The sequence below is a fragment of the Ambystoma mexicanum genome, chromosome 6q, assembly GCF_040938575.1.
Source record: "Ambystoma mexicanum isolate Mex_15411 chromosome 6q, UKY_AmexF1_1, whole genome shotgun sequence".
Classification (NCBI taxonomy): domain Eukaryota; kingdom Metazoa; phylum Chordata; class Amphibia; order Caudata; family Ambystomatidae; genus Ambystoma; species Ambystoma mexicanum.
Genome location: NC_090937.1, coordinates 747,878,935 through 747,901,869, shown reverse-complemented (window position 1 = coordinate 747,901,869; position 22,935 = coordinate 747,878,935). Strand labels below are relative to the sequence as shown.

At 43.9% G+C, this 22,935-nt stretch overlaps 1 protein-coding gene across 4 annotated transcripts in view; it reads left to right on the top strand.

The window, feature by feature from the left end:
- The window catches only part of SH3D19 (SH3 domain containing 19), a 1,396,196-nt gene that overhangs the window by 837,296 nt on the left and 535,965 nt on the right, over positions 1-22,935 (top strand). For all 4 annotated transcript variants that reach the window (XM_069631268.1, XM_069631267.1, XM_069631269.1 and 1 more), the window contains 2 exons: positions 1,679-1,868; positions 18,609-19,577. In XM_069631268.1, coding sequence (XP_069487369.1) covers positions 1,679-1,868; positions 18,609-19,577 — 1,159 coding nt within the window. The remainder of the gene's footprint in view (positions 1-1,678; positions 1,869-18,608; positions 19,578-22,935) is intronic.

Below are 22,935 nucleotides of genomic sequence, written 5' to 3'. Positions count from 1 at the left end.
CACAGCCATGGACGACGACGAGCATTTGATACTGATCCACGGATGTTAATGGGTCACAGACAGTACAGAGCGACTGACAATGTGAAGAAGCCAATGTTTATATTTGGTTAATAGTGATACCAAATCAGAGACGTGAATGATTTTGAGCCACTGGTGATTGTTATGCATATTACAAATAATCCCTGTAGGGTTTAGGACATTAGTTTGTGTCAAGTGAGAAATAATATCTGGTATAAGGATCAGTATATTCTGTGTGGGGCACTTAAGGCATATACAGTAGTAGTGATGCTAATGGTAGACATGTGGAATTTTAAATACCACTTGTTTTAAAAATATCGCCTATTTATGAGCTGTGTATGTATGTTAAGGGTAACATAGAAATTACTTCATGCTATCCTACACTTCATTCTCGGAATTAGGTGGTATTGTAAATCCAAGCTTATGTTGTGAAAATGTACACAATTAATTGCTGACACGATAGTTAAGCACGTTCGGCAGCTGTTGTAGAGATTTGAACCCTGGCAGAGTTAGCTTAGCCTTTCATATTATAAGGTTAATGAAATAAATGCCATTATTATGGGTATATGTTGTGGAGTAATCTAATATTAAAGCAAGTGAAAATTGTTAGGTATTTTCAGCTGCAGGATCAGCGTCAAGCCAACTCATACATCTACTACTGCAACATACCTATGAGAGACAATCATTAAACTGCATATAATGTTGTACATAAATGCCCCCATGTTCATAGCCGGGATCACATTTTCAGCTCTAGGGACTCCAGCAGACTATCAAATTGGTTGGCTTCTACATAAACACTGCATGCAATTTAAGTGTGTATGCATTATCTGAATGTCAAAATTCGAATCTCAATAAGAGGCATTGGTGCTATGCACATTTGATAAATATGTTTTCCTGCTCTGGAGGGAGATCTTTCAGAGCCCATGCTCTTTTGAAATGTGAATCACTGATCTGCTGATGCTAAATCATATAGGGTAAGTGGGGAATTGTGAAGTGAGAACATGTTTTCCCCCTTGCAGCATTTCTTTAAGGGGTGCCCCTCCCATACCTAAAACATGCACATTTTGTTATGATTAGGACATGCTAAGTGATGTATCTTCTGAACGGATTTGGGGTCCTTTTTAGAAATTTGCAAATTTCTCATGAGCATTATTTTGACAATTTTGTTGTAATGCCTATGTAACTTAAGAAGAGGGGCTTGCAACTGTTTTCCAGTTCTGTGTAGCCAGAGTGGGCATCACCATTATTCCATACCAAACAGATTGTGTGAGTGGTGGCCCAAAAGGAACATCTTCTGCTGGCCTAAAATAAGCAATGTTGGATCTAGGCACCAGACAATCAAAGTCAACATTTTTCTCATATGTAGCAACCTGCAGACATATCCAAGCTTACTGAACATTTGAAAGCATCATACATACCGACTATATATTGACAATACATTGCAAGTCAAAATCGTTCACCTTGGAACACTAGAAAGAGGTTGCATGTGCTCCATAGTGTATGTCGCATACAAATCGTCACACCCACCAGCTGACTAATGTTTTTGTGAAAGTAAAGATGAGTTCCCTATAGTGATACTTTACATATGGGCATTGAGACCTATTGAGCCAACATAATGTGCTGTCCTTTGTCTAATTTTTCTTTGTTTGTTGGTTTTTAGCTACCTCCTTCTTACGAGCAGGTGATCAAAGAAATCACCCGAGTGCCAGTTAATGCATCCAACAATAATGCTGCACCCAGACTTACCACTACATCTTCGACACAGACCGACTTTCAAGAGGAAGCAGACTGCAGCACCCCACAGGGTGATGTGAAGACGATTGTTCCTTGTGCAGCTGAGCCTCTTCCAAGTAAGCCCTTCCTTGTAAAACTGTTTTAAATATGCAGGTTTTGTAAAGGGAGAGAAGTGGTAATTGTGACTTGCTTAGTAGTGCACTCCTAAGCAGGGCTTATAATCTATTAAAACAAAGGTTGAATTTATTACATAGGAGTGAAACCCATCCCTTTCCTGCAGTTTTGGTACAAAAACTAAAATTAAAACAAAACATAAACACCTACATAGTATGAATACAATAATATGCTGTTTTATATTGTGCTTTATTACAGATTCGTCCTGCTAATAATAGTTATCACTATTGTAATGGTGTTCAGTTTATTAACCTGCAAAGGATACATGGCTGAACTGAGATGTCTGGAACAAGCTCTTTTCTTGCTTGAATAGCGCACCAGCTAATAATAAACAGTGGGAAAACTCCTACTAGGCCAACATGACCTTTGTTGTTGGTTTACCCCACCATCACCACACAGGACCATTAACTATAATTATTAAAAGCAATCCCAAAACCATCACCCTCACCCTACCGCCTAGCTTTAAACACAGCCCTGAACAAATTATTTTTACCATTCTTTTTATTCTTATCAGAATTACTACTTCTATGTTTGTGTACATTTTTATTCAATTCAACATTTCTGTCAAGAGCCAAGTTCAGAGTGCAAATAATCTGATGCATTTTCTCTCGTGAGGTAGTCCTCAAACTACTGTTAGACTTGCCATCGCTAATTGTTGGACATGTCACCTAATCTACATAGCAAAGCACTAGCTTGGAAATTCTAAATTTCCCAACACAAAAATAGCTCAACATAAATTCCAAAATAACACTAAATTGAATTGCAAATAAAGCAATTCAGAAAATGAGAATTGTAATCTGTGGTATTTGCACACAGAGGGAATTTAGTTTCAAGGAGAAGCATATGCAAACAAGACTGATGCATTTAATGTGGATGCTTAAAATTTCTCATACTAGCATGCTGGGACAGCCCAAGAGACTTTTTAACAGTGCGTTATTGAAGCTTAACCTGTGTCCAAAACACTACCAAATGGTGACCTGTTGAATTATTTTCAAAGAACACAATTACGGAGATTGGAGCAGCTGGCGTTTTCCAAATCGTTGGTGTTGATTGAAAACATTGAGTTTCTCATGAAGAGTCTGTTCTGCGTTTTACTATGGGATTGAATGTTGCTAGCAATCCAAGGATTGCCGAGCACCTTCTAGAAGAAGACCTTATGGTGTAGATTTACATATTATTCTGTCATAAATGTCATGTTTTACTTAAATGTTGCTGTTTTCCAAACATGGGGCGTTACCTGTTTGTAAGAAATGACAAAAGGAATTCTAGTGCAGTGTTTTAAACCTTTCCCCATTAATGTTAAATAGGCATCATAAGAAACAATATCCTCATAGGCTGAAGCCTAGTTCACTCTTGCAGCCTTTCTGTGAGTATTGGTGACGGGCATACCCTCTCAGTTTGCATGACAAATCCTCTGACTTTTCTTTATCTGCCTTTTGCTTGGCCGGGGTCACAGCCTGTTCTTTCTTCATCTTTTTGCTTGTTTGGAGTTTTGACTTTTTTCTGTGGCTTTTCCTTTGCCTATAGTTTGGCCTTTTCTCTCTTTGCCTTCTTTGCGGCCACAGCCTTTCCCTTGATCTTTTGCTGCCTTTTCATGAGCCACAGACTCAGTCTTTCATCTCTGAGGATAAGATGCACTGCTCTCCTTCTCTTGGGGTAAGCTGCTCCGCTCTCCCTCTTCTCTTTGGTGCTCTCCTTTTCCACCTTCCTCACTGTGTGTATTTTTCTCTCCTCTTTCCTCCACACTCCTGGTTCTCTTTCACTCCTCTGCCCTCCACTCCAGGTTTTTGTCTTCCTCCCACTGGTGCCTCAGAGCTGGCCTTGATATAGGGTTTGGCTGAAAAGCTTCTCAATGAATGGCTGGAAGAGTAAGGAGTTCTGTCTGAACATGTCCAGTGGTAGGGATCCTTTGCAATCTGTGGTGGGTCGGAAGAAGTTGTTGGGCGCATTAAGGACATTATGAACTCTATTTAAAGATATTATATGAAAAATCCTAACCTTCGCTATTGGTAAAGGGACCCCTCCCCCCTGCCTATCTAAAGAAACAAAGGGTACTCGACTGTCCTCAGGAAGTCCCAAAGTAAAATGTCCTTGGTCTGAACCTAACTCTATCTGACCCTATCACTAGTTTAACCAACTTAAATTCAGCCAAGAGAAGGTCTTTCTTCTCCTAGGCTTCTCGTAGTTTCCGATAGTCTCTGTATGGAAATGTCTCTCTCTTACACTTAAGTTTCTTTATTCAATCTTCTTTGGTAAGCTCTGGTTATCTCCTCCATGAGTGCTCTCTTCAAGGTTATGCTGCTTACAGCTTGTTTTGAGATTAGTCTCTCACACTCTTGTCACTTATCCTTTTACAGTCTCTCGATTCATCTTTGGCTACTTTGCATAGGACTTGGTCCCCTTTTAGATTCCTCCCCCTCTTGGGTGCTCTTTATTACTCTTTCTTCTATTATCTGGTGCTCTTGATATTCTTATATCATATTCCTCAGAAGTCGTGCTTGGGCTTTGTTTTATGCACTCCGTCTTTGTTCATAAGACCTTTTCCCTTCTTCACAGGGTAATTGTCTCTAGTCCTTCTTTATTCTCCTCACTTATTTGTTACTTGCTTTATGAGCCTTGCACACTGGCAGTCACAACTTTATTCCTTGTATCTCGTCTTTGACCGGGACAAGTTGCACTCTTCATGTACAGCGGCCTCTTGGTTTTCCCACTCACCCTGGTATCTTTATCTGCATGGGGGAACACTCTGGGCTTCCCCTCAGCCGTCTATGGCTGCAGGTGACTGGGAACTCCTCACGCTTCGCGCTGTGGTGGTCTCAGCGGCTTTCAGCGGGCGCCTCAGCCACCACGAGGCGTTCCTGGTCACACCACTACCAGCTCCTGTATACTGCTCTCATCCCAGGCAGCGGTTTCCCCTTTGCCATTCTCGCCGGCTTCCTGGCGTCTCAATGTGGCATTCCTCGCCAATTCAAAAGTCGCCAGCTTCACGGCTTATCTTTGTTCGGCCCCTCAAATGTGCAAACACGTCAGGGGGCTTCCCCTGCATAACATACTCTCTTCTCCTCCTCCTTCCACCACTCGTCCCAGTTAAATAAACGTCTCTTTTTAAAGAGACATTGTGTTTTCCTTTTTTTAATATATTCAGTCCTGCAGCCAAATATAAAGATGTTATGTTCTTCTTCCCAGTCGGCAGTCCCATATATGCCGATATGTTGGGCAATCTAGGGAATTTCTCATAGGACCGGGAGACCTTGTCCCCAAAGGGGAAGCCGCTCCCAGCAAGGTGCCCCTTTCCCTGAACCCTAGGGAGGCTCTTGCGAACCGGGCTCACCTCCCTAGCCTCCAAGGTAGTGGCTCCCCCTTGGGAAGAAGGAGCGAATACCCTTGATTCGTCACAACTCCCAAGCCTAGGATAGAAGTCTTTAAATAGGTGGACCTCCGTTTCAGATATCTTTTCTGTGTAGGAACCAAATCGAGGTATGCCGTGTGTGCGAGGCGCTGGTGTTAAAAGAATAATGGGGGAAAGGAGCACAATTAGCAATCAAAAATATGGTAATCAAATAGTCCGGGCTGCTGCAAACATGAGGGACTAGTAGTTACCTCGGAACTACTGGGATTTGAAGTGATGAACAGAAAAGAGGGTGTCAGCTCTGTCTCGTTGCGCAACCCCCACTAGAGGTGAAGCAGATACAAATCTAACAGATCAATGTCAGTACTTGGATAGATTGGTATAAGTCCCGCTGAAAATAGTAGTCATCAGCCTAAGTAGTTTTGAAAAAGTTTATAGTGCCATGTGGAACAGGTCTGCCGACATGTGTTTCGACCCTAAAACCGGGTCTTTCTCAAGGCAAAACGTGAATGAGGTTGGGAAATGGGTCAGAAAGTAAAGGCACTTAAGTGCCAGACCGGCGGTGCAGTTGCGAGAAAAAAGATGTTTCTCTAAAGAAATTTCCCTTCAGATGGAATACCAAAGAGAGTTTGAAGCTGGCACAATAATAATTTGTCTCTGGATGGGACATCCCTGGTGAAAAGGATAGCAGTTCCTCTCCTCTGCCCCAGCACCCCCACTGAAGCTAAAAAACTGCATTGGAAATTTCTTGTGTTTTCACTAGGGGTGTACCAAAATTCAGCTTCGACTAAGTTTTAGTCCGGATTCGGGTTGAAAATGAGAGATTCGACTTCGGCCACGAATACTTGATTCATTATCACTATAAGCCAAATAGTTTGCCCCTCAAAATTCATGAAGTATTGCTTTAACTCTGTGCCTGGATTCGTTTAAGCATATCATGTTTATCCTTTAAAAGGATCATTAAACAAAGCTGCTTTCACTTTTTTGATTGATTGCGGGCACAGAGCAGAGGTGTGTCAGTACAAAGTCCCTGCTCTTCATGTGATGGACAGACTTTCATCTAGTAGTTTGCTGGGGAGGGGTGACCTAAGCAAAACTCTCAATATTTTGAACGGATCTCTAGTCACCCCTGTGTTTTGCAGTTGAAAACCATTGACCTGGAACAATAGATTTTGAAGTCGTAATTGGAAAATGTTATTTGTTTAGGGGTTTATTGATTTTATATATATCTGTGGGGAAATCTGAACGTTACAGGTTCCAATCCCACCAATTTCAAATTCAAATAACATAATGGAGTGTATTAAAATAGCTGTTGCAGAGATCTCAGGAAGTTCCAAAGCCTCAGATGAGGAGGTAGTGTGCCTGCAGCGAAGAACTGTATCCAGCCTCGAGGCCAAGGTAATGAAACAAGCAAGCAAGTAAGTTGGCTCAATGGGAAGTGTGCTTGCAGCAGAGAAGTTCTTGTAATATCGAAACATAGGTTACAATTCCTGCCCTCCAACTTTATCATGTTGTTTATTTTGTAACCAAAATGGCCAAATCTGTGGCAGCAGAAATATTCCTCCCAACATTGGAGAGTTAAAAAAGAGGAATATTTGTGTAATAAAGACAAAGACCTAGAAGTTTCCAATATCGAAACATTGGACCAAATGGATGCACAAGTGAAACAAATAAGTAAAATAAACATGCACATGCCAATTAAAGAACTAAAAATCAGCAGTGCCGCTTCCCTATAGGGTCAGCCGCGAGCCATGGAGGACTCAGCATTCCATATGTATTTTGGTCTGCTGTCTTTTACCATGCCCCAAAACACCACAAACAAACCCCACCCCAAAAAGAAAGGAAAATACCATCTATTGATGAAAATAAACGTTTCAAATGCCTCTTTCCCACTAAGTGCCACAGGTAGCAAGCATGGCATTAGCATCCCAACGGTTTGTATTCAGTAGCACTTCAGCAGGGTGCTAATTGATGTACTCGCTCTGTGTCTCAGTGCCTTGCTGGAACCAGAAGGCTAAAGATGGACAGGCACCAAAGTCACCTCACAGTGATTGCATGCGTGTGTACTATACTTTTGGGCTAGTATTAGTTACTTAGTGTGAGAAACCTGAAGGTGTCTCACCTGCTAGTCCCCTGGGATCTGTCATCCAGGTGGCCAGGACACGGCCATCGCTTTTGGATCCAGTTCCTGGGGGTGGACCAGTGCGGGAGGATCACATTAGTGAGGGGTCTTCAGGGAGGGCGAGTTGGGCACCGGATGGTGAGACACGGTATCCCCTTCCCTGTAACACCTTTACCCCATCCTACCAGGTAGGATACTTAGGAACTCAAGCCCACCCCCTTTCCTGACACAAACACTTTCTCACAGACAGCTTACTATGAGAGAAAACGGACTAACATCTGAGCTGTATACCTGACATGTCACAATACAATGGTCTGGCAGGGTCTGGCAATTACTGACCATTACACACACACCTGACTTCCATTACACTTTCCCACATGGAGAATCGCAAGGAGGGAAGTGCTTGACCTTTTCAACAAAACGGTTACTTTCATGAATCTTTCAAGAATAGGAAACGTAAGACCAGGAATCACGGCTGAAGAATCCTGCCTTTTGTGTTGGAGTTACCCGGGGCTCTCCCGTGACGATAGTAAAGGTGGGGAGAAACGCTTGCCGTCGTCGTGCTGTCCTTGGCTCCTATAACAAAGCAGCGCCAGTGAAGTCAGCACAGCTGGTGAGTTGGGGATACTGATACCAAACCAGTCTGTGTTGAAGCCAAGGTTGCAAGCGGCCACATTTTATAAGTGAAAGCTGAAGCAGATAGTGTATGAAGTGCATATGGTAATCGACGCAAGCAACATTGAACAACAGATGAGTGATTGAACTTCGAAGCCCAGATACGACACCTTAGACAGTGGTCCGGCACCACGTGTGTGCTCATTCGAAATTCTCTGTAAGGTATCCAACTGAAAAACGTGGCAAAAGAGAAAGAGTGGAATAGGAATTATGAAATCGAAGTGGTCCTGCAACGGGTCAAGCAAAACCCCATGCACATTCGAAAATCTATGTTAATAACGTAAAGAACACTGATGACAAAATAGATTAAGTTGGTCCGAGCCCGGTGGAGGGAGACCGATTGAACATTGTGTGGAAAAGGATCTGAGGGGGATACAAGGTGAATAGTAAATTGCCTGACAAATTGAGTACTTGTGAAATCCTAAGAGGAAAAGAACATATTGTTTGTTTGTCGCCTGAGGCCCTCTGAAAGAAGAGACTTTGAAAGGCAAAGAGACTCGGGCACGGAAGGCCCTGATGCTAATGATTGAACTGTACCCTTGTGCTAGAGAAGCCAGAGACTGTGCTAAGCTCAAGTGTACCGCATTGTCCCATGCTGAAAACGTGGTGAAGGGAGGCCAACAGCCTGAACATCCTGACATATCATTTTGTGAACACTTCTTTCTTTTTCGTAACACTGTTTCCCACACCATTTGTATTTAGAGGTAAGAATTGGCAATAGGTTTATTAGTATAGGCCCTTTTACTTTGACAAGACACCACTAGGATTGCTTTATTTGATTGTCATACCTTGCTCCCATCTGTAGATTTAGGATTAGATAGGCGTTTTTCAAACCCTTTTTGAAGTTCAATAAACACCCTTGAACTGTGGTCACTTGTGTCTGTCTTACTGTTGATACTATGCTTTCCTTACATTAGGCTCTTCCCAACAAGCAACTCTATGAATGCGCAGCAATACAACTTGTGCTGTTATTGAACAGTTTATGATTTGATAATGTATTCCTTTAATAGTTTACACAAACATCTCTTGTAGATCACAAAGAAAAGAAATGCGATAAAGAACGTACATACATATTTTAAAGTGTTTTTAATTTACAAAGTGTTTTTCTTGTCTACATAGCTCCTTTTTTTTTTTTTTTTTTTTTAAATAGCCAATTATTTGCTTCTGTATTTGGCTCCGGACGAATACTTATCCAACAATTTGGTTATCGGTCAAATACTTAAATCTGTTGTTCGCTACACCCCTAGTTTTAACCTGTGTTTATCTTTGGTACATAAGTCCGTCTTTTGAAGCAAAACTTCTTAAGTGATCTTGTACAACGCACTGCTGCCACTTGCATGGACTCTTGGCGCTCTGGTGGATCTCGAAAGGAAGGAGGGCTGGACGAACCTTTGTTAGTGGGATTGAGAGGGAAAGTGCAAGTAGCTTAGATATGGTGTTGGTAGATTCAGTTTGGAAAAAACGGCCACTGTGTGCTGGTGTGTTTGTTGGCTGTAATGTTTTGCTTGCTGTGAGAGCAGTTTGTGTGGTTGGCTAAGTTTCTTGTTCAGGGTTGCATGTAGTGCATTGTGGTTTGTGATGGCCTTGTGTTTTGTTGCGGTAGAGCTGTGTGTTCTGTGTTTTAGGGTGAGTAAGCAGAACATTTGAGGATTGCTAGTGGGTTTGAGTGCCATTGCATCGCATTCATCCGTCCGGTAGGCATAATCTAATGGCGCTTAAGAGCACAGCCGGAAGCATTTGGTTTGTCATTTTTTATTTGAAGCCTATGCTTTGTGAAAGTGCCCCTTGATTCAAACTAGGTGAAAAGGCACCTAGATTGAGAACTTACTGCTGTGTGAAATAAAAAACTAGATTCAAAGCATGCTAATGCGTGAAAAATACACCTAGATTCTAAACATGCCGCTGTGTGAAAATGCTCCTAGATTCAAACATACTACTGTGTCAGAGGTCCAACAATACATGAAAATATGGCCACCTGTAATACATTAAATTTCCAGGCGCAATACTGTGCCCAACCCCCACCCTTTCCCTGCTTATCAGTTTAGTCACCCTACCAGATCCTCTGGATCTGAAGTAGTAACAGCGCAATGGTTAATGTGCACAGTGTGAATCAGCATTTTAATAGTAAAATAAGAGTGGCAGGTGTGAGACAGGCATGTTATCAAGAAAGACAGACTCAAAAGTAACAGTTTGAAAACCTGTCAGACTTTCCCTACTTGGCCCGAACTCTAAGAGGATTGTTCCCTCAACTGATGCTTTTAAGGGCAGACAATGTCCATAAGTCCAAAATCAAAGTTCGTCTGTGTCCAAACCTATGCTTGCCCTCACTCTTAAATCAAATGTGATTGAGATCTTATTAAAGGAAAAATGGTGATTCAAAAGGAAATGTAAAGCACAGCTGGTTTCAGGTAGTCTTACTCATAGGTGTAGTTCTGCCAGTTCAAAGTAGTTCAATTCAAGAGAGTTGCCCTTGGAACCTTCCACGTAGGGTTCTTGTAGCAAGCCAATAGTTCAAAGTTTCTGGGTCTCTTGAGGTTCCCTTCCCCAAGCTTTGATACTTCCAGTTCCAAACACAAAAAACACAGTTCCTGTTAGGCCTCTCGGAGTTCCCTTCCCCAAGCCTATGCCTCTCTTTACACAGTTCAACAAACAGACAAAAAGTTCCCCTTGTCAGGATGTACCTTTCACTGTACAGTTTTTTCATGGGGAAGTATCAGAGACTTTCTAGAATGCTGGGTTCTTGAACTCCAGCCCCTCTCCTTAGTCTGACACCTCGTCTTCTTCTGTGCCACTTCCACTCCGTCCTTTTCCTCTTTACTGTGCTTCCTGCACACCTTGCATTTCTATTGTGCAAACTTGCACCTTCTTTCCACCATTCGTGCCTCTTGCACACTTCTTTGTTTTCGTCGTGCACTCTTGCACCATCATTTTCTCATTGTGCTCTCTTGCACCTTCATTGTCTCCTTTACGGGCCTCTTGCACTCTCTGCATTTACTTTGGGTAGCTTGCACTCTCCTTTAGCTGTCCAGTTTCCTTCTCTCTGTTTCCTCACTGTCTTTCTCTGTTTTGGGTCACTTGCACCCCTTTCCCTTACTTACGGGTCATTCTCACCCACTCTTGGCTTTTTCCACTCCACCAGCGCACTTGTTTTGTCTCTCTGTATTTCCGTGCCGCTAGCACCCTTTGATGTCACTCTGCTTTGCTTTCGTTCTGCTTTTTCAGCTTTAGCTTGCTTTGCTTTCACCTACTTCGCTTTGCCTTTTCCCTTTTCTTGCTTCACTTTTCTTTTTCCCACTTTCACTCATTAGGCTCTTTGGTTTCACAATGCTCCTGCTACCACTCCAGCCACCTGCATGCTACTGAGTTTTTCTGGCTCATGAAACTCACCAATAGTAGCGCAGCGTTGGCGAGCATGTAAAAGGGTTCTTGGGTTGAGGTCAGGGTCTCACCACCTGCCCCTTGAACACCCCTAGGTCCGGCACACGTACCAGGGGAATGAGCACTGGTCTGAAAAAGGCTGACCGATTACGTCCCGCTCAGGCTTCTTGGCCACATGGCTCCCTCGTCATGCTGCAGCCCCTTTCACACACTGGGCCAGCGTCTTCGCGTCCCGGACTCCGCAGCTCCTTTTGGGCTCCTCTTTCTGCAGCCTTCTACTTCTTGGCTCCTCTGGTCAGTCAGCTTCCCCAGCTCGCTCTCTGACTCTGGCAGAAGCACCCTTTTTATATTGCATGTGAGAGTCAATTGGAGTCAGATGTGCACAATTGGGGCAATCTGCCTGACCTTGCCTCACTCTATTAGTGGAACAGTTCAAAGGTGTTTGATGGTAGGCCTCCTTTTGTATCCCTATGTTGTGTTTATGGGTAATCTTAATTGCTCCGGATAGCCTCTTCCTCGTCCTAGTACTTATTGGAAATGGGGACGGGGACATGGGGTGAGAGGGGGAATACCCTATGAAGACTGAGGGAGAGTGGGTTGGTGGGCAATCCCCCGCGACCCTCCACTCAGGGGAAGTAGGTGGGAGAATACTGTTGGGTTCTTCACGCAGGGTTTTCTGGAGTATAATAATGGCTGTGCTTCCCACCCGTACCACCTTACCTGGTTGTCGATGTAGGGTGTACCGTCAGGCGTTCATTGGTGAAGAGGGACAGACAGGGATGGGAGCTGCCCAAGCAGGAGCTGCCCTTTGCCTTGTGCCCCTTGGTGGGTTGCCCGGGCAAAGGCTGCCCTGGGGAGTTCCTCAAAATAGGCCTATGTCTGACGATCTTTGTAGTATTGATTTCTGCCTCACCAGTGAGTTTAAGTCCTGGCCATTTAGGGTCAAGATACAAGTTTCATTCATCTGACAGTCTTGGTGGACTTTGTAAAGAACCCTAGTTACTATGGTATCCGAGGCCTTCCCCAGAGCCTTCATTGTCTGTTTTAAACATTGTGCCGCAAAAATGTCCATAACCATTGCCTCAATCCCTCATCCAGATTCCATATCTACTTAACTGGACCCATTGAGCTGTGCAATATCGTAGCTCAGGAGCTATTCCAAGTCCCCAGGTGTGATGCTGGAAATGCATCAGAGGGACAGGGCCTCTGAATCCTTTTACTTTATTGCCTCATCATGTATGTTCTGTCTTTTTTTCTGTGCAGGAGTTCATGTGGGACTCCTGGCGGTGCGGCTCTTCCTGTATTTGGTTTGGTGAACAGACCCTTGGGATACCCTTATGGCACCCATGGGTGGGAGTATGACCATGTACTCCTAGTGTGTTTTTGGGCACCTGTGTGTGACCCACAGAGCAGGGTACGGGCTGGTGGTAGCTTCGTGCTGAATGGACAGGTGCCCTGAGCGTCCTCCATTTTGGGATGCCCAGGCCCTGTCATTGGAATCAGTGGATTCCTGATGGGAACCAAGACGGCTCCGGTGGCCTCTTGCTTTCTATTGCCTGTTACCTTGTTTTCCCCAAAGTCCTGGGAAGCCCTGCCTCTGTCCCTTCCCCCTGACTGGCTGTTGGGTGGAAGTTCCATATATGGCATTGTGGGGAAAGTCCAGGCCAGACTGGCCGGAGCCTTCCCAATGACTGTATGTTGTGGGTACGCCCGTGGGGTGGGACCTGGCTGAATGGAGTGTGTGACGAATACGCATTCTGTGTTCTGGGTGTCTAGTATCTGGTGGTTGACACAATGACTGAGACAGCCCTGCCCGAAACTGGTATGAATGCAGTGTAGTGCTGAATGGCAGAGTGTTTGTCCGAATCCACATTCTGTGTTGTGAGTGTCTGGATGGAGAATACTAGCCAGAATGCACTGTTAGCCGATTGGCTGCCTGAATGCCCTTCTGAATGATTGGTTGCCTGAGTGTGATCCAGCAGTGTGAATGGGAGATCTCTCACTGCTAGAAATCGTTTAGGAGCTGAAGTTGATACTTGATGCTTACTCTCGAAGCCGAGCCGGAAGAAGAATGTGAACTGCTGTTCACTTCCTTGCAATCTGAAATATGCTGTGCTTTCAAGAACTGATCCAAGAGAGGAACTGGCTAGCAGACCTCTCCCGAGCTACGAGGGACCATCGTGCACCATCTTATCTTTGCCAAAGCACCCTGGTAGACAGACCTACGAAAGGCTGCCGACCGGAGAAGGGGACCGCCGAGGAGAATGAAGAGAAGCACCGGACAGCCGTCCACCGTCGCCGCTTGGAGCCGCCGTGCTCCCTGTGCCTAAGAACATTTGATCCAAGGACTCCCTTTTTCATCATCGTCGACCGCTTTCGGAGAAAGTCAAGGCCGCCGACGACCGAGGAGAATCCGCCGGTGGGTTTTCCGCCACCCGAGGACCTCAGACGCCGACAAAGCTACGGAAGCCAGCCATGGTAACGTCCCGTTCGCCGACGACTTGACGCCCTTGCTGGGCCAAAGTTCTTCATTCACTCTTTGCAGCAACAAATACTCATCATTTAGGTGCACCGCACGCCTCTTCTTCACAGGACATTCACAAGCTTTCGTCACGAGCACCGTGAAGATCGAAGCTGCTCCCTCGACAACCACTGTTCACCTTTTCCTTCATCTCGCAAGTTTGACGACCCGTGGCTCTGCTGAAAGGGAGCACACTCAAGAAGGGCCCGTTGATTCCCTGACGAAGAACTCTACAACACAAGGTACATTTGGGTTGCAGAACCATAGAAGAAGATAAGACTCTAATAGACAATATATGGACTGGGCTTGGAGTGCATCTTCATTTACAGGTTGCCCAGGTGGGGGATCCTCATACATAACTGTGTAGGGGCTCAGTATTCTGCCAATTGTCTAACCAATTTGTCTTCTTAAATCTATGGTTGATATCGTTTTGCTGTGTTGATTCGTATGCTATTTGAACTGAGTACAGTTGATGTATTTTAATGGAATAAGAGTAATCGTAGTACCACCTAGAACTGTATATATTTACCATTTTAGAATTGTCAGAGCACAAAGTGTATTATCGTGATTGTGTATATAACCTTGAACCTTATTTATATAAAAACTGTTTTAACTAACATAGTGTGTGGACATCCCTTTGTGGGTGCTTGTGGACTTCACTGTACTTAAGAACCAGCCCGCATCACCTCCTGAGAAGCTAGGCCTTGATTGCTCGACTACGTTGCCAATAATAGAGAATCTCAGCTGGAGTTCTCTGTGCCTCTCCTCTACCATATAGAGAGGAGTAGTACAGACACCCCCCTCCGGTCCTTCACACCAGGGCTCTTTCCCCAACCAACTATCAGACACCATATGATTGTTATGTACTGCCTAATTGTACTACACTCCTTTCCCATATCCATTCTGTCATCAGACATAGGGCTTTCTTTTTCTCCATGGTGGAGGAGGGGAGATCTTGAAATAGCCGGATCTTAACATCCCTAGATAGGATTTCAGGGAGATTGGACTGTGTCCATTACTTTCTCCCTACACTGCACAGAAATGTACTTCAGTGAGAACATCAGGTGTGAGACCTTGTTGCTGCTGTGATGTTAAATGGATTCCATGGGTCCTATCCAACTCCATCATCGCATCGTCCGGTAGCTTGAGCAAGAATCTAAATGGGTCTCAAATGTAGCCCTGTAATTCCTTACCAGAAGCTTTTTTTGGTGTATGTCCCACCACAAATGTTATTACAAATAGTTTTGTTCTCTGCATTTTCCTGCTTGGTCTGTAGAGCAGCGTGTTGAGATTCTAAGAGATTAATTCTATGTGGTAACTTGGAAGTCTCATAGCTTTGATGCAGATTGAGTTTACGTTCTTCATGCATCCATTATTGTTTTATCTAACACTGTCACTTTTTGTGATATCCCTGCAATGCGTCCCATCATTTCTTTTTTGATTTCACCCAGTAGATTTTGTAGATCTAATCTTGTAGTAAGCATATTTGATTCCTAACTGGATTGTCTAGGTGTATCAGTGCTATAGTAGTTTCAGCCATTTCAAATTCATCCTTCGCTTTTAGTTTTTGCAGGGTCACAACTCCTAGCAGCTTTTGTTTGCGTAGACATATTATCAATGCCACAGGTAGAACGGATTGCCACTCTTAAGTGATACCCCCTGTGTATGTCAAAAAGGCCTGTATTTGCAACCAATATTTCATTGGGAGGATTAGTCCCGTAAGAGTAGTCTCCAGTCTCATCCAAGGAGGGGTTGCAATAATTTACTGTATGACTGCTCCTTCATGCATTTATCTGCAAAGCTTCAAGGGTTTGAGATTTTCCATATATTCCTCTGCTCCAGACCATGCACTGAATATTCAGAGTCAGGCATTCCCATCCCCACCGTGACTGGCTTGTTAAGGACATTGAGACTGCTGTTTCAGTGTAGATGCAAAAGCCCTTCCTGGGGTCTGTCGCCATTCTCAATTTGGGCATAAAAATGCTCTGTATCTGAGTGAACCGTCTGTCCTTTACAAAGTCTAAGGACCAGCTATGCACTTTGGAATTCAATCCCCTCTCTGTATTATAGTATTCTTTCTTACCCCATGTGAGCTGTCTCACGAGTTGTTCAACCTTGCGCAACAAGTTGTATCAATCACATCGCCATATAAACTTCAGTCTAAGTGCAGGGGTTGCCATAATGGCCACAGCAAGCACCTGCTTGCATTTCAGAGCCTCCTCTCTTTCCTTGGCCTGGAGCAGCAATAGGAGCGGAGTGGACTAATTAAGTACCAGAGTGTAGACCAGGGAGAATCCACTGACCCCAGATGGCTGTCCAAATTCTTCTTTTTGGTGTATCATTGGCTTTAAGCCGTCCTTGGAGGGAGTGCGAGGGAATATAAAATAGCACCTGTGACTGCTAACCCGATCTCCCAGCCAGGAAAGTATTGTCTTGTTGAACACAGACAATACTTTCCTGGCTGGGAGATTGGGTTAGCAGTCACAGGTGCTATTTTATATTCCCTCGCACTGCAGCACGATTGGTTTCATTGCTCCATCTCGGGTATTATACAGAGATTCTGACCCTGTGGGGCCAGCCACTCACAATCAGCACTTTGATTAATTTGAGTAATATGCCATGCATAGGTTGTGTTGAAACTTCAATGACATGAGGCATTCGAGGAAACCTTGTGTGACATCCCACCAGGCAACACCCCCATATGTTAGTGTTAAGTAAAACTTTGCTGCATAGGACAATTCACATATACGTTTTTATTGCACTTCCAAGATCTCTAATCCTAAATTATCTTGCATCTTCTACCATGTCTTTTGTTTCCCGCCCTCCTGAATTCCAACATTTGGATAAAATATAAGAAGGGTACACAGAGCAGAGACGTTTGCACAGCATGCCTCATAATCAGTGTTGGACATCAGCTGTACTACTTCCTCTTGAAGTTGGCAGAGCTTTTTGTATCTGGCCAAATCTCTATTATGCAAATTGTATGTGAATTTTAGAAATTCAAATTCTATCATAATTTTTCCAAATATCACTAACCTGCTGTAATTCAGCTTTGCCAAGAGATTTTTGCCTGTAGCATACGTCTGAATTTCCAGTACTAGCCAACTCAGGCCCTGGTTATCTTCAAGTTGAGACCAATGAAAGACGGAAGGTCCCTTAGACGGAAGGTCAAGTGGTATTTCTGGAAATTCAGACGCCCAAACCTCCCTCCCGCTACGGAGTCACATCATGCCCATCTCGGGAGCTTCAGCCTTTTCCCTTACCCACCTTCTCACTCCTCATCACCAGCAACAGTGCGAGGGCCCACAATAAGAGGGATTCCTTTGGAAAATGCATTTTAATAGTGTTGGCCTAACATCCTATTATATTTCTCCCACATTTTCAGACCAGACTTTTATCGCCACATTTAATGACATTGTGTTTCGACATCACCAATGATTTTTAACCCCAGGTATTTGAAACCCTCACTGCAGCCTTTCATGGTTCAACCTTCTTAATGTCTACTGAAATGTGCCTATGAGAGCTGAAAAGCTTTGGATCATCCCCAATTTATTATATACTCCAACACATCTCCATACTTCTGTTTTGAGTTTGGCTCCAGAATGGGCCCAAACTCCCTTTGGGCTTCTACTAAACTTCACAACCACAGCATAAAATATGCTTTAAAAAGGAGGAACAATGGGAGGCCATGACATGTCCCCTTTTCTAGCCAAATGCAGCCGGAACCTTCCATCTGTTCAAATTGTGGCTTTTACCCCTCCATAAAGTGTTTTAAAGAAACGGATGAACCGTTCCCCTAACCAAAACTTCAAGATGTACGCCATAAAACAGTAATAAGTTTACATGTCCAAAGAGAGCGAGGGCTGGAATTAAGATTGCGTTGTTTTGCTTATTATGTCCCGTCAGTATAAAGGGAACCATGTATGAGAAAAACAAAATCACAGAAAAGTGTGATGTACATTGCGGGTTCGAGAAATGCTTTTAAGGAACTTTGCAAAATTCCTAGAATTGTTGTCTACCCATATATTTCATCTTTTAGCTTCTGTATATACGTTAAATATTTAGAAAGTGTGTTGTGTACAATTCTATAAAGGTTTATAGATCAGGAAACATTTTAGGTGTAATTTTATACAGTACAAGCTTCATCATGTGGCACAAATGGGGACCCAATGATGTCAGAGAACAAAATATGCTGGTTTACCGAATATTGCTTTTATAGGTGGCTGCAAGCTGGAAAACTGAGTGAAAAGGCTGGATTGGAGATCTTCCTGATATTCTGATTAACCTTCATTCTGCCATCCACAATATGGGTTATCCAGCCTCCACACTTTATCTGGCCTTTTATTACATTGCTACAACTGGTAATCACAGGTTTTGGTTAATAGAGTGCCGAACAATGGAGCTTAAGCTTTATTTTATATTTTGGCAGAATTACCTAATTTATCATGTTCCAGGTGAGTGATGCGGGCAGGGGGCTATTCTCTTATGTGCTAGAACTATTCTAAGTCCTGAGTTTGTTTAAAACTCAGGCTACTAGCTACTTTCCTGAACTTTTTCAAGTGTTTGGAACATAACATGTGTATATGAAATATATCTTTAAACTGCATCACGTGATTATGCTTTGTAATTTCTTTCAGAAGCGCAAACTCCACCAAAACCCCCAAGACCTTCACTGCCTCAGCTGACCAGCAGTCTTCAAGAAAATTTGACTCTTTTGACTCCTGTGCAAGAGAACAGCAAAGACGATCCTAGTAACCCAAGATGTCCAGTGCCAAGGCCGAGATCAAAATCCAACCTGAGACCTGTGGTTACTGGCCATAATCAAGAAGACGAACAAGAAGACCTTTATCAATCAAGTAGTAAAAAGGATTCATCCCCCGACCACTCTGAACTCTTCTTTCAGGATAACTTTCTTGATTATCAAATGCTGATGGGCAGCATGAGCACTGAAAGCAACCAGAGCAGTGTTTTTTCAAGAATTAAAGCCTTTGAGTCTCAGTCTAATGTAGAAGGCAAGAAACCAGAAATTGCCCCACGATCATTCGTCCCAAAGCTTGCAGTTCCTGCAGGGAGGCCAACACCAGCTCCAAAGCCAGCATCTAATAGGGCTTCAGGAGATTGGGACTCGTGGACAGAGACCAAACCAAAGCCTGCATCAAGAGAATTGCCTGTTCTTCTGCCGAAGCCCCAAGAAACTGCAGTGTGTGCTACAGGTAAGCCTGAGTTGCCAAAGAAACCCCAGTCTGGTGTGCCCAAGAGCACTTCCCTTGATTCAGGAAGTGGGCTAGCACTCGAAAACTTCAATGATGATGGAGAAAGAAAGGTGCCAATCCCAGCTCCAAGGCCATTAATTCCCAAAAAGACAATTGCAACAGAAAATCCTGCCTCTTGGACTGCAGCATTAAAACCAGTTTCTAGTGGACCCCGAATCTCGGTAGCCAATCAAGCCAAAGCCTTTTCATCTTTGGGCGAGGAAACCACAGCCAGTTGCCCCACATCTGCTTTGCAGAGCAGAACAACAAATGAATGGGACTTGATCAGTTTTGATGATGATTTCTTAACAGTTCCATCTGCTGGTGAATCCAAGAGCTCTGTAAAAATACCAGGTAGGCTTCGGTGTAATATATTATTTTGCAGGACTACTAATCCCATAGGCCTTTGGAATTCTATTGAGGAGATTGTTGCTCCATTGACCTATGGTTAATTTATAGTTGTATTTGATATTTGATCTTGTCAATCTAAACCTATTTAAATGTAAGCTAAATCCATAACTTTCACTCACAAGGAGACCAATTTCATTTTATATTTGTGTTTGTATTTGTTCGGCTGCCGACACATGAACGTGCAGCTGCTTTTCCCCCTGTTGTATCAGGAACAATCTGTGACAATTGCAAGATGTGCGGCAGCAAGCACAAATTCAAATCCATGTGTAATTACCATATTTCAGTTGTGTGACCAGTGTCTCACAGACACATACCAGCAACATGCACCTGCATAGACTCCTGAACCCCTTTAGGAAACTGTGACAAGAACCTTTTTCCCACCCATGTAAACTAATCATACTGTGTAATCGTGATCCTCAGAAAATTAATCTAACATTCTAAAATGGCTTCTCCACAAACAGAAGTTGTAATTGTGAAAGCTAGCTGCGTTGTAGGCTAACTTCAGAGTCATCCTTTCCCAGTTAGTCAGAGCTGGTCGGCTATTTCTCCGCTCAGGCAGCTCATCTATTTGTAGATTCTAACTTTCAAGGATCTCCATCTTTCCCTTATTCCAGGGAAGCATACCTTTATCAACATGCTTCTCAAGTTCTTCCTGTAGTGGTATTTCACACAATTGCTCAGACTACCAGTATGTAACCTTTGTACTCACCCGTTGGGAATGATTTCCCTTCTTTTAAGAATTCGAGGCAGGTGAGAGGCATTCAGTCCTCTCTGCAACTTTCCAGTACACCTGGGTCCCCTTCGCTCATATGGTTGTTCATATATGACAAGATGTCTCTACAGTAGGGCTTGCGCTGTAAGTCTCGCCAGCTCTCATGAGCTGCATCAGCTGGTGTGAGGTGCTAGTCTAGCTGCTTTTGTAATTAAGGCAATTTCCTGAACTCAAGTAATTGCGGCAATTATAATCCTTCTCTGGCGAACTTATTGTTTTAAATATTATTCTAAAAATCTGTACCATAACGGTGCACATGTTCTTAACATTGAGTTTCCCGTTACTGCTAGGAAACCTCTTATTGTTACTGGCAGTATTAGGAAACTGTTAAGAAAAAGTGCATCGTTATGGTACACATTTTTAGAATAATATTTAAAACATTAAGTTCGCTACAACAGGATTATTAAAGGAATTGTGGTTTCCTGCTAGAACTTGTTACATGGACACACCACATATGTGTCGTAATGTTTCATTTAACGTAGCTAAGAAATAGGGTCAGCCTCTCTCTGTCCCCTCGCCCTAGATAGGCGGTACATCACTGACACCTAGGGTCAGATACTATATTGAGGGCACAGTCATTATCTTGTTTGACCCTGTTTAGGACAGAAATTCCCAAATCTCCCACTCTGTCTTCTGCCTCAAGACCATCCTGTGTGTCTGTTGTGTCTCAGGTGTTGCCATCCCCTCACACACAGATAGCCGTAGTTGACTTATCCGACAGACTCGCTGCTCACTATGCTACCTGTCCACATTACCTTACTCAAATCCCACTGCTCACCACTCATCCACCACTTCTCTACCAGACCCACTATATGATGTTCTTAGATGCACATTTTGCAGTTCTACTTGTTGTCGAAATCGCAAACCTTCTCCATTTCCAAAACCTGCACTCCATTACATTGGAGATTCTCGCTATTCTCATCCGCTCTGGATACGGCTTCCAACATATGGTTTGAATGGGGTGGGGTGGTGACCGACTTGTGGTCATCCACAAGACAACATAACCTTGTCGGGAAACCACCACGTTTGCGTACATGCATCCCTGCACCTACCACTAGACTCACCCATGCCCAAGCCGCAACATCTTATTGCCCTGCTTTGGAAGACATTACTGACCTGATGTGTCTGCAATGGCGATGCAATGGTCTTTTAGTCTTCAACGCCACAGACATGAAACAGTGCTTCACACAACTCAATGACACATGCTCTACCTAGTCCTCATCCCTGCTCATGTAGCAAAAATCTCCTTTTCAACTGTAAAGAATCAGTCACATCATAACCTCAATCTTTCTTACCCGCACAATACCTAGCAACCACAGATGCCATTGACAACTTCTAAGTGAATTAGCTATCACAGAGTGCATCGACGCAGTGCCTCCACTAACCTGTCCACTGCCCCCCAATTGCCCTCTCTAGAACCGTACCTCAGTGGTCAAATTTCAGGCCCACCACTACAGGTGAACTCTCCAACATCCTTGTATTCTACAAACCCACCACTTAAAAGGATGTTCCTTTTCGGCCACTGTCATCAAATTAAGTGTCCAGCACTCTTCTTACCACTCCTTCAAACCATTGATTCCTTGTCCCATAAGTGACTATCCCCATGTCACAGAAAAGAGGCTGACTACACCCCCTTCTTAAAAACAACCATAGCTGCACCATGACTACCTGGTGCGCAGAGCACCAGAAGGCGAGAGCCGGCTGCACACCTAAGGCACACAGCATAAGGCACAAGCCTGGCTAAGCCTGTCCTGGTCTGGGCCACGGGCCATTGCGCTACGCCCGACCTACGTGCCTACATCCTGCGACTGACTGGGCATCCTCTGCTCTCCCCCATGCGACCCCTGCACGGATTGACTAGTCCTACAGGTACATTGCAAATTAACTGTTAACATTGCCTCGACACATTACGTTCACACGTGTCGCCTAACCCTGACTAACTCGGCAGACCTTTTTCACATTTTAATAATACAAGGAGCCCCTAGCCTACGCCTGTGTTCACCTGAACCTAGATGTCATCTGTGTTTGCATTTGAATTTAGGTGCCTCTCTGGCTTGTGTTTGCATTTGAATTTAGTGCCTCTCTGGCTTGTGTTTGCATTTGAATTTATTGCCTATGTGGCCCTCACGGCTAACATCGAATTTAGGTCTCCAGGCACTAGTATTCTCTAGGCCGCTCTGGTCAGTGTGACTTCAGCTCCTCCTAATGAGATCCAATCCTGACCCATGTGAAAGATCTCGCAGGTATCTCACTCAGGTAACTATCACAACCATCATGCACGTCAGTGTGCTCCTTCCACTTTACTACACCCTAGCCTTACGGGTTGCCCTAGCCACTCTGTTACCCACTGCCATAACACTCCCCCTTTGGGTTAATCCAGATCTGCCTCCCAATAGTCTGGCCCACCCAAACTCTCACCACTAGGCATTGCTAATTGAGATTGTGACTCCCATAATGAGTCCTACAGTAACCACCGTAGGCCCACATTACTCTAGCAACCTTATCAACCAATACCTTAATGACCCAGCT